Source organism: Ammospiza nelsoni, chromosome 1, assembly GCF_027579445.1.
Source record: "Ammospiza nelsoni isolate bAmmNel1 chromosome 1, bAmmNel1.pri, whole genome shotgun sequence".
In the NCBI taxonomy this organism is placed as follows: domain Eukaryota; kingdom Metazoa; phylum Chordata; class Aves; order Passeriformes; family Passerellidae; genus Ammospiza; species Ammospiza nelsoni.
The window spans coordinates 14389936-14402683 of NC_080633.1; the positions used below are offsets into that span (position 1 = coordinate 14389936).

The 12748-nt window shown below is 38.5% G+C and overlaps 1 protein-coding gene across 14 annotated transcripts in view; it reads left to right on the plus strand.

The window, feature by feature from the left end:
• PARD3 (par-3 family cell polarity regulator) overlaps positions 1-12748 on the plus strand; it is a 444327-nt gene that overhangs the window by 274364 nt on the left and 157215 nt on the right. For all 14 annotated transcript variants that reach the window (XR_009420516.1, XM_059493593.1, XM_059493627.1 and 11 more), the window contains 2 exons: positions 4730-4880; positions 11500-11689. Coding sequence is in view for 13 of the 14 variants with exons in the window: in XM_059493593.1 (XP_059349576.1) it covers positions 4730-4880; positions 11500-11689 (341 nt within the window). In the remaining variant the exon portion in view is untranslated. The remainder of the gene's footprint in view (positions 1-4729; positions 4881-11499; positions 11690-12748) is intronic.

Sequence of the window (12748 nt, forward strand, 5' to 3'; positions counted from 1 at the left end):
TTGCAAATGAGTAGTTTCATTACAAAAGAAACAAGCAAGCATTTTTTCTTTTCCAGTGTGTGTGCAAGTATAAAATATTCAGCATCATTTTCCCCTGCATGCATTGCCGAGTTAGCTACATTGAAATGTAGGTGACAGGTTTGTTTTTTCTTTCTCACTAGATTAGTCTTGTGATGACCTTTTGGAATTTAACTGTCAAAAAGTCTTTAGCATCTCCTCCAAACACAGTGATTTCCCTGTTCATTCCCGTCTCCAACTCATTGATAAAGCTGTTTATCAACTTAAGCTATTCCCAGCTCTGATTCCTAGGGGAATCTACAACTCTTCTCCATCCTGAAGATCAATCTTTGTGTCCAATTCTTTGGCCAGTTTTCAAGCCAGAAAATGAAAATTTAGTCCAGTCCTATGAAAACTTAGTTTCTTTAATGCCTTTGATATTGATGCCTTGATATAGTCGAGTAGTATTTTAAATGTATCTGTGTTGGAAAATGAAGCTGTAGTATTTTGGACATCTTAACCACAGTGCACAGATAAGAAGGAAAGGAAAAGGAGAATAATTCTGTGTGACAGAAAGCTTCAGCATTCTGGATGTGGCGTCATATATAGCAAATTTGTGTACTGACTTCTTTAACATCCATAATGCTTGCTTTCCTATATTTGCACAATTTATTTTTTGAAGGAAAAATGGAGTCTGATTCTTGCTTCATTAAAAAAAAGAGATTGTTTATGCTTTGAATATTTTGGCACTCTTCTTGTGCATAAGTCTTTTTCATATTTATGTACATAACTTCAAATAGGATGGATGGTGGTGTTTAAGTAAAAGGGACTGCATTATTTGTCCTTTTATCATCTAGATAAGCAGCAGCTGGGCTAGCTGGTACAGACAGTACTTTAGCAAACAGCTGTTTTTTATCTGAATGGCAAAGGGTCAGGGTAGAGCCTTTTTTTAGTTAAAAAAAATTTATCTGGCTTTTTTAATTTAAGAGAATGGATAGAAAAGGAGCTACAGGCAATCTGTAGCATGGGAGGTTTTATTGCATTTTTACAAATAAGATCATTTAGTACAGGTCAGTGCTAGGATCCAGAGAGGGAGCTCTCTCTTTTCAGTCTAGAGAGAAGAAAAATCAGGGGATCTTTACCAGTCAGTGTCTATAAATACCTGATGAAAGTAATAAGAAGTAATAAAGAATACTGATCCAGACTCTTCTCAGGGCTACCCAGTGCCAGGACAAGAAGAAACAAGCACAAACTGAAATGCAAGAAATTGCTTTACGCATAAGAAAAAAGAAAATCCTTCTTAGAGGTCAACACTAGTGCAACTTGCCCTGAGAGGCTGAGGAGTCTCTGATCTTGGAGATATTCAAAACCCAGCTGGGCAGGGCACTATGCAACCTGCTCTTGCAGACCCTGCTTTGGGCAGGAGGTTGGATTCAATAATCTCCAGTGGTTTAATCCACCCTCAGTTGTTCTGTTACTCTGAAATGGCACACCAAGGGTAGCTCCAGCAGCTGTTGACAGGGGCCAGTTGCCACTTGGATTCTTTCCTTGCCAAGCCTTTAATGACGCCAGAAATTTGTACAGCTTTGTTTATGTTGCCCACTCTTTGTCAGTCCATCAAATCAAATTATACCAGATAGCACTGAGAGTGGCTAATAGAAGAAACTAGAATGTGTAATTCCAGCTCTTTATTGGAAACACATCATGAAGAACAAGTCTGTTTGAACTGCAGTCTTGCTTTGGACTGTTGGACTGTTTGTCCTGCCCACAACAACAGTTTGCAAATTCTATGTTTCTTTTCTTGCACAGACTTTCTGTTAACGATGTAAGGAAAAGGCATTTTTGGTTTTTTTGTAACCACCAGTTGTCTAATTTTTGGTGTTTTATAAAAGGCATTGTATCTTCTGTAAAATGTTTGTGTTGCTGGCTGTCAATGCCTTTGTTTAAACTCATCTTTTGAGATGCTAATTAAAAATTGATAAAGTTTTACTCATGGAAATTATAAAATATGTGATTCACTGTACAAAACAAGGCCATATAAATGCAACACTCCTTCTATTTCTTTTATTTACCCCGTGCTTTACTGTATTACCAGGAATGAATTTCTATATATTTCTTTGCTTCTGAACCATCTTCTTGCCAGTGTCTTTCAGAAAATCTCTTGAGATCTTTCTACAAATGAATCTGAAAGTTGATGGCTTGTCACACAAAGGACTGTGTGATATTGCTCACTAAAAGCTGGACACTTGTTACATCAAGTCATCAATATAGCACTGGGAGAATAAATCCCAAAGCACTTTGATATTTTCACACCTTATTTAAAGGCAGTGAAATAAAGGGTAGTTCATAATTTAGTACCTTTATCATGCAAGTTTAAGCTCTCAAGCAGTCTAATGTTGCTATGCTCTTTTTTCATAAAGTGTTTCAGAAGTTAACATTTTTCAAATGTGCCTTAGATTCCTTTATAAGACAGTCTACAAATATTGTTTAATTTACTTTTTAGTAAAGCTGTCAGTTGTAATCTGCAATTTAAAAAACTAATAAGACAAATCCTCATTTCACAATTTAAACCTTATTGAGTCTAATTCACTTGCACTGCAAGTTTATTATTCTCCTGCAGCTTGACGTGCCTCCAATTGTAATTGTGTTGACCCTCCGATGCAGTAAATCTCCCTGGTGCTTATCAAACTGGGAGAGATAAGTCTACAGTTTGGAACTTCATTAAATATCTCATTTATATTAAACAGATGATGGCTTTGAACAGAAATAATAATTTTTACAGAGCCTGAGAGTTCCCGATCGCGGTCTCCTTGACCGCAGCGCGACGTTCCCCAGCCCTCCGCGCCCCGGGCGTTGCGCCAGCGCCCACGGGTCAGGAGTCATCCACCAACAGGCTCACTTCAAAGCCTCTGCTGGGGACAAAGCCCAGGGCTTTTTAGCCCTTGAAACAGATTTTTAGAACTTTTACATAGCATACATTTCTTAGTCGTCTGGGGAGTGTGGGTGGAGTGATTAATAATAGGCAGCTGTTTCAAAAAGAAAAAACAACCAACATGTTGCTTGTTATTGTAATTCCTGAAACTATGAACTACTCCTCTCGTGCTTGTTTGGAGATCAGTCATAAGCATTTCCAGTGGCTTTAAATAGTTTGCAGCATGCTCAGTATCATTGAGTATCTGGTCCCCACTGTATTTCAATATGTATGAAATAAATGCTGTGGGATTTGTGTAAGGACACTGCTTTTAAGATTTAACTATTTGCTTCAATATGAAGAGGCATGTTGGTGAGAAGAGCTAATGCTTTGATATCTAAGTTCATACTACTTTTCTACAAAATACATCTTTTTTTTAAATAGTTATTTACTTTTTGATAGAGCTGAATTCAGCTCACAATGTTCAGGTGAATTGGTTTAATGGTCTTGGCAAAGTGTCTTGGTGGCATTACTGAGAGGACAGCAGGGTGCTGGAGGCCAGGTGAACCAAGAGCTTTAGGGGCAGCAGGAAGGCTGGATGGCATCAGGATTGGGCCGTGGTTGGGGAGTCTTATCTCTGCAGGGAGCAACTGGGCCCTGCTACACAGGGCATGCACAGTGACCTGTGAATGCCTTAGGTACTCATTGTTCTCATTCCTGGGGGCTGTGCTGATGGCAGAGCTGTGGCCGATGAGGTTGCTAAATCCAGGTAGATGATACCAAATTATTTTCTTTGCCTCTCTTGGGTGCTGTGTTCCCCTGAAATCTGATTCTCTGGGACTCACCAAGGAGAACTTGACTTTTTCCTGTCCTCTGGAAAAATCTGAGAGGCCACTGTAAGAAAGCAAGGGATGATCAGTTTCTGCAAGCAAAGGCTGGGCTGGGAAGATACTCAGGCAGTCTTCTGAAGGAGAGCAGCTGGGGTGGGCAGGAGGCTGTATATGCAGCCTTTCTCTTTCCTGTGCACGTGGCCAAGCAGCCTGTGTCCGTCCTTCCACCACATACTGCATCTCTCTTGTGATGCCCTGGAGAGTCTGGCCTCAGTTGTGGTGGCAGGGACATGTCAGTCCCAGGGGTTTGAGGGCTGGGGTGGAGGACACCCTGGGTCTTGCCAGTTCTGCTTTTGTGTCTCTGCCTGGATGCTGCAGCAAGACATTAGAGGAGCTTCCAGGCTGAATGAAGCATGTAAGACCTTTTTACTCTGCAGTCAGGAAAGACAGAGCAAAGAACTCAATTTAAGAATAAAATTACGGTGAAGTCTGACAAGTTTTATGTTTTTTCTTTTGTTCCTAACTACAAAACTTGGGAGTGTGATGATTTCATTTGAAAGGAAGTTGCACCACTGTGGCAGCAGCAGCCCAATTCCAAATGAGAGTTCCTGTTCCATGCTCCTGACAAGGGGCTTGTTGTGTTCAGCTGTCAGTGTGCAGAAGATGGCCCAGCTGTCTGCTGATGGTATTGGAAACAGCCCAACTGTCTGTTTAAGAAATTATCCAACAAAGAGACACCAAAATGGAATGGGGTTTTTTCACCAATTTTCTGCTGAAGGATTTGAAATATGACAGGACACCATGGGGGGTGCAGTGTAAAGGGGTTGGAAGTTGGTCATTAGGCAGAGCTGTCATTGCAAATTATCTCTGTCCAGCATGAGAAGTTCTAGCTCATTTGGTGCTCAGACAGGTCCGGGCCTCAGGCAATTTGTTACAGTTCCCCCATGTGGTTAAGGGGACCCCAGGCACTAATTTTCCCCTCTCTTTGCAGTTGGAATCACCTGGGAGCCCCTCTGGGCCAGAGCTGCCCATAGAGACGCTGCTGGATGACCGGGAGCGGAGGATTTCCCACTCGCTCTATGGCGGCATCGAGGGTCTCAGCGAGTCCCCCACAAAGAACGTGGCACTGGGCAGGATAATGGGTGAGTCAGAGCAGCTCTGCCAAGTGGGGCATGGTTTATTTCTCTCTGTGATTCACTGAAGAGTGGTTAATGTGTTATGTGGGAATTGGGAACATGGAGGTTGCACTGACCAACTTAAAACGTGCCTTAAAATTGTTCTACACAAGCCTTCTGGATAGTTAATGTGAAGAAGAAGGTAAAGTGGGACTCTAAAGTGAATTTTGCATCCTGTGACAGGTACAGAATGAATAATAGTAGAATTTAACATGGTCTTTCAATGTCTGGTTTAGGACAATAAATAATTGGTCGGTCTAGGCTCCATGTTGCATCAAAATCAGTGACTCATGGGAATTCTTAATTTTTTCCAATATTCCTTCACCTCCTTTCAATCCTACTAAAATACAAAAATAAATAAGGAAAGCTTGCATCCATTTATGCTTATTAGGGGACTTATTAATTTATTTGAATGTTTGCTTTGTAGGACACCAATTTTAAAACCTCATAACTAATTATAAGCATCCCTTGTGTAGACTCTGTGCCCCGCCATCTGCATGGTCCCAGTGGATAATGAGGTTATTAGTGCTTGCTTTGCAGCAATTCAACTTCTGATGTACAGAGCTAGGTAATAAAGACTTGCCTTGCCACAGGAGCGGTTGGATTTACTGACTAGGATGGGATTAGTTTGAAAGGATTTTCAAGTTTAAGCACAAAAAGCAGCTTGATGAAAATAACACCTGACAGAAGACGTGACGATTGCTCGCTTGAGTTGTGAGTTTTAAAGAAGACATGGCTATTAAATCTAGGGTTGTTTTTAGCATATTAGGTACACAGAATATATTAGAGGATGCTACTATAAACTTCATATGAAGTGAGGCATAACTTAGTTTTAAATTGCTTTAGATTAGTTTTCAGCCTTAGAAAATTAGTCTACCACAGAGTCTTTTCCAATCAAGTTTGTGTGTATTTTTCACCCTATATCTTTTTATTTGGGTTGGGTTTGGTTTGGTTTTTGTTTCCACCCATGTTTTCTTTTAAAAATAATTTTGGTATTTTGGCTTTTGCATTTTCTTTGTGGTAGCAAAATTGGACTGCTGTTAAACTCTCTGAAAATGCACAAATTTGCTATTTAGGGTATTTCTTCCGGTAAGTCTTTTGCCCTTTTTTGTTCATTTGGGCAATAGTGATTAGAAACACACCATATTCTGTTCTATTGCATTTCATTTTGTGCAGCTTGGAAGAAAAAAATGTGCACGTGAAAATCAAGGCTGTGTGAAACCATGTCACCCAAAGTCATATGCTCTTAAAGAGAAAAATTTAGAAAAAATTGTATTTGTTTGTCAACAAATTTAAGGAGTGATAAAATAATTTGAAGTCTTTAGCACTATTCTCCCATAGAAAGAGCTAGTTCTTGTTGTGTCAAGGCTTTAGATAAAACATTTGCAAAGCACTGCCTTCTGCTTTTTCCATCAGTGCTGCAGAGGATTTACACACAGAGCTCATATAAGTGTTAACAAATTATCACTTAAACACGTTGTCCTGTTTTGTTGGGAGAGGGAGCCCTGAGAATGTCTGGATGCACTTGTGTCAGCAGTGCAGTTTGCTTCAACATCAGAGGAGTACAAGGCTTGCCATACCAAATTGAACTAGTAGCTCATTAGTATGATATCATCCCTTTAGCAGTAGCCAGTAATTCATGTTTTACCACAAAAAAACAAAAAAATTTCCAAAGCTGTTAGAATCTAATACCCTTAGAAACTTTTGCATTGTATACATAGAAAAATAAAATCTATCCTTCATTTTCTAAGTTTCTCATAACCTGAAGTAAATATTTTGATTTTCTTTGATAGCTTTTCTGAATTGTTTTCAGGGACCAGGAACTGTGTAAAAAATTGGTTGGTTGTGACTTTAATTCACTGAATCTTTAGTGGAAGCACATTAGTGGAAAATCAGATTGTGCCTGAACCTCATAGTAAATGTGATCTAGCAGTGTGTAACTAAAACTGGTCTTTCTAGGATTGGACTGTTCCCTTCTGCAATCACAGCAGAAGCACAGACCTGTGATGTTTAAACCCAGTTTTTGGGGAATGGTCCGTTCTCTAATAAGACTAGTTTTTTCTGAATTAATCAGCACCACTAAATTAAAACTGCAGTGTTCATAATCTTTCACATGCAAGTTTTCTTGCAGTGCTGTACAACAGGGAGGTATTCCCTGTTGGGAGAGATAGGTACAGTTGCTTGTTTCAGAATAGCTAACATTTTAAAGACTCAGTCACTTTTTATGCTGTGGAATCCCTGTCTTTTTTGGGTTTGGTAATGAGAACAAAAGCAGGACATTTTTTATTTTCCCGAGAATGTTTGTGTGGTGTTACGTGACTCTTCCTCTCTTGAAAATTGGCCTAAAATTGAGGATTAGTCCTCAGAACAACCTTGCTGAAGAACTCTGGAGGTCTATACCTTCCCACACCAGTCCTGACCATGAAACAAGCTCAAAGGAGTGCTTTATGCAGTGCTGCTTCCCTTGAGTGCTCTCCCCATTTCAAGAACCCCTCTGATGAGCGCTCTGAATCATCTGATGTCTTTTGAATTACCCCTCAATGGATTTTACAAAGTAAACTTTTGGTACTCAGTGCCTTTTAGTGAGGAGATGACAGTTTGTTTCCATGGAAGGAGTAGGTCTTCCTGCTGCTTTTGCTCTTGGATGGGTTTGCGTTTTCTTCCTTCCTAATTTAAAGTATTCAAAAGTAATAATTTTAAAGTCTGGAAAATGCCTGCTTGTTTTAGTCATTGCTTAAAGTTGGAACAAAGGTTTCAAGAGTGTTTTGTTCCTTTAAATACCATTAATGTAATTTCAGGCAAGGTATTTAAGACAATTTCCTTACTCCTTCGTAACTGACAAGCAAGAACTGGCTGTCAGAGCCTTGCTGTGAGAGTGGGAATAAAATACCAATTTTAGGATGTGATTTAAATTATGTAAAATAATGTTTGCTTACTGCAATAAGGCTACGTGAATCTTTTCATGTTTCTGATGATTCTCATGTTGATCTACTTTTCTAGGTGGTTATTGCTATTATAGATTTTTTTATGCTTTTTCATTTGATAATATTTCACTGAAAATTTCTGATGGAGAAAAGATACAACTTTATTGAGGGAATACTTTTGGTTCAGAGAAGATGGGATATTTTATTTATATAAATTCAGTCTTGTAAGAATTAGATGGCTGTAAGAAACCCTTATATTTATTTATTATTTCCAGGGTGCATGTTATTCAGTAAAACAACTGTGTTATACTGGTTTGCTTGGCTCTATAATTAAAAATTCAAGTCTTCTTCTGACATACCATTCTTGTATATCATGCATTATACTCCTGAGTTTTACAGTACACAAATACTTAGCTGCTGTCTATATAAATTATTCTTATTCAACAAACAGCTTAGTACAAAGTCCTCTTTCATCTCCTTCTTCTAGTTGCTGATTTTTTTTTTTTATGAACGTGGCAGGTTTTGTTGGTAACGGTGACTAAACAGAAGATATTTTTCAGGGGGTACACAGAATAACAGTCTCTTGCACTGAATCTGCTTTTCATCCTGAAGGATCCCCCAGAACCTTGTGAAGTTTGATGGTTCCTACACAACAGGAAATACTCTGTTCTCTACATAAATAATTGCTGTCTTAAGGGTAGAATCAGGAGAAAGCACTACTGAAAGAAATTTAGCTAGAGATGTAGAGTGTGTGTCTCAGTGAAATGAAAATAACCTTTACAATCAGAATGTAGTTCCTTGGCCAGGAATCTCATCAAAATGTGATGCTCTACTACAATAGTTGACAGATCTGAGCACTTTCTTGAAATGCAAGACCTGTATACAGCAGAGAAATCTTTGTTGTTAGTCATTCTCCAGGCATTCATTGGGCTGTTGGTCTCAGTCCCACAGTATCAACATGCTCATGAGTCATTCATAAGGTAATGCTGGGCTTGGAACATACGGTGAGAGTGTTCAACAGATTTTGTAGACCATCCTTTAAAGAGAAAGCAATAGCAAAAGCACAAAGGATCAAGCCAGAAACAGTTCCATGACAATGCAGTGTCAGCATGGGAGCCAAGTTATCCCAGCAAACATATTAACTGAACTTCAGGGAATTTCAAGATTTGAAAGGACCTGGAGCAGTTCAGTTCTCCATGAATAAACGCGTTATTCATTCTATTTACTCTGTGTGATTAGGGTTTTTTAGAGGGCTCTGTGTTGGTGGTTTAATTCAGGTACAAATTATTTTCTGGTGTATGATAGGTTTGAAGGTGTATAATATTTTTTGAAATATGCTGCTTGGCACATTTTTCCTTGTAGGATAAAAATCCTCATAGACCAGGAGACCAGCCATTTGTTACTGGAGCTCTGAGGCTTTTTTTCCTGCACAGACAGATGGGAACCCTTCTTGCCCAATAGCTTGGTGTAGTCCACAGGCTGTGCTCCTTTAGATTGGTAACTTGTCCAAGAAATTTGAGCATCATTGTTCTGAGATGAGACACATTTGAAAGGGAGAATGTTTTACCTTAGTGCAGTGTCCAAAATACTTTATGTTATTACAGATTACCACATTGAAGCTGAATTTATACATTTATACAAAACTGGACTTGAAGTGTAGTCAGAGTCTAAATTTCACAGAGTCTAAATAGAACTTTTCCAGTCCAAGGGAAAATTATTTTCTTGAAGAGGTTTGTAGACAGGTTGAGCAATGCCTTAGATTTGTACATCAGTCAAATATACTGAAGATTACTGGGTTTGAAGTTTCTTTGATGTCTCCTTGTAAGGTTTCTCACAACACTTGTGGAATTAATTCTCCAGGGGTATTTTCTATCTACTTCAGCTGAGTTCTCTACAAAGCATGTATTGAGTCCAGTGCTGAGGTTTGTCCAACCATCTGCTGGAGGTGAAGCCTTTCACCTGTTTTTAGCTTCATCTGCAATGAAAAGCATAGGCATGTCAGATGGGTTTTCTCCCTAATTCTAAAGCAACTATTAAAATGTCAGTCTTCACCCTTGTCAGATATAAAGAAGGGTAGTGAAAAGTTAAAAGTGTTACTGAATTACTGTATCCTCTCAGATGGGAAGTTCAATCTGCCGAGTGCCATAAGGTTATACCTTTTCACAATGAATTCTTTGGAGACATTATTAACTACAGAGTTAACAGTCTTGTAGGCATTATGTTTGGAAAGAAGTACATTACCAGGCTAAACATTAACCTGTCCATCAAAGGAGCTATTGCTGGGCAGAATCAGCGGTTATGCAAACTGCATACATTCATTTCAGTTTGACAGTGATGAGATGTTCACCATGCAGTACCTTTTTCTTCCAGCCATTTTTTCAGCCTTCTTTAATGATCCCTTTGAAGCCAGATTTCCCCTCTTTAGAAAGATTACTATATGTATTATCTAGTGCAGTGAGGATTTTAACTACCTCTTTACACATAGGGTTTTGTTTGTTTTCGTGTTTATTAACAATTGCATGCAAAGGTAGTGATGGTAACTGAAACATTTACAGAAAAAAAAATCATTTATTTTCTCCTGATTTTTCATGTTTTTTCCATATCTACAGTGAAAGTAAAGTGTGGAAATAATTGATGTGTCCGTAGAAGCAGTTTAAAATATGGAAATAGAAGTTTTATGATACATTACACCAGTGCATCAGAGTTTTAGTATAATTTTCAGTTTGTTGTCAGATTAATGGTTGATTAAGCTAGTGTGTTTCTTCTCATGAGATATGACAGTTTTACAAATTGTTTTAGTAAGAACAGACTGTCTTTTAACTTGTACCCTCACAAATTTACCTGATGAAGTCTGCCCCTGAACAGACTCATGCTGAGTCTTATGTAGTCCCTATCATGTATGTGAAGGTTCTTGTTTAAGTGTTTTAACAAAAGGGTTAAAACTTACTTGAATTTGTTGATAATAGAATTTGGTAATTTTTTTTCTCCAAATTTTGCATGTGTCCACTTCCCAGCACCACTTGAATAATTTCTCATTTCATGAGGGCCAGACTGATCAGGAAAAATGATGGCCTCTGTTAGTCCTTGTGGAACACATTCTTTGTTTCTGTCTAACAAGGTGATACAGGAGGAGATGCTATTTTTTGGGAGAGGTGCTTTTGGGCAGCTCCTCAGCCAGGACTTGAGGCTATGGGCACAGACAGGAGCATGGGAGGTTCCTCTGGACATCAGGAAACACTTTTTCAGTGTGAGGGTGACCGTGCACTGGCACAGAGTGCTCAGGGAGGTGGTGCAGAAGCCATACTCAGAAACAATTTTTTTTGGGTCCTGGCTACATGGCTGTAGGTGTCTCTGCTTGAGTGGAAAGGGTTGGGCCAGAGGAGAGGTCTCTTCCAAACCTCAACCCTTCTGTTGAGCTTGAAGACCTTGTGGTCTTGCAGTAGGCTTCAGAAACAACTGGTGTGCATCAATTTTCAGGCTACTGCACAGGAAGATGGGTACAAAGTGAGACATAGTTAATTTTATTATCTGCATTGTGTCACTCTTATCAGTGGCACTGCAGTTTGACATAACCTTTTATCATCTGTGATGAAATATTTTTCAAGGCACTCTCGGCATGCTGCTGTTATTTATTTTTGGGTTTTTTTCTCCCTTTTGTCCAGGTAAATATCAGCTGTCTCCAACAGTGAACATGCCCCAGGATGACACTGTCATTATTGAAGATGACAGGCTGTCAGTCCTTCCTCCTCATCTCTCTGACCAGTCATCATCCAGTTCCCATGACGATGTCGGGTTTGGCACTGTGGATACTGGTGGATGGGCTAAAGCTGCAATTAATGAGTCAACAGACTGGTAAGACCATGGTTTGGTGGAAGGAAGAAAGAGAGAGCTGTAGTTGCATCTTTTCCTTTAGTTACATTTTGACTACTGCTAATTTTAATTTTTTTTTTTTGGTCACGTTTGGATTTTACTATTTTCAAACTGGTAATTTTCCTTGTTTCAGGGAGGAAGTCTATACAAATACCTCTGGTTTCAGTTTTGTGCTGTGTTAAAGCATATTTCTGGAAATGTTACTTAGTACATAGCTGTGTTATTTTGATGATGATCTAACTTTTATTTAATTGCTACATGACCTAGCTTTTGTAAAAAAATTAGCAAAATTTAAACACTTGACTTTATGAAAGACTGATTGGAAATTGTTGGAAATTTTGTAATTTATAAACCTCACTGTAAATATTTCAAAATTTATAAAACAAAGGTTTTATTTTTATATTACATTGTATATCTAGGAGCATCTCAATACATTGGTATGCTTCTTTGCTTTTCCTAATAATGTACTAATCTTTCAATTCTACTTAGAGGTCAAAGCTCCTTGTTTTGCCTCTGTGCTAATGCTCATGCAAAAAGAGCTGGTTAATATTTCTTCATTATTTGTGAAGAACTACTACTCATATTGTTAGATGATTTGCAAAGACAATGTACTGTAATAGCTCTAAATTTAAATACACAGAAAGTAACAGTTCCACATTTAAAGGTATGGAAAGTAACTTTATATGTGTAATCCATAGTAAAAATAACGTTTGTGAGTCTTAGGTTGACTCTCTGATTACTTTAACACATTTTAACAGAAGAGCCTTATTGAGAAATGCATTGAGCTCCATTATTGACTTGCTTAAGTTCCTGGTAAAGAAATACTGTTTATTGCATAGTTAGTACAATTAATACAGATCTAAGATTTAATTTACAAGTCCTGTAATTATCTATAGTAATAGCAAAATAAAAGCCCACCTCTGTACGCTGCTACTTCTTGAAGCTGGATAATTACCACAAATGGTGTGAAGTCCTAGAATTTTCTTATTTTTCTTGTCTCTTGAGCCTGTTATGAATGTGTCAGCAATATCTTAATAGAAC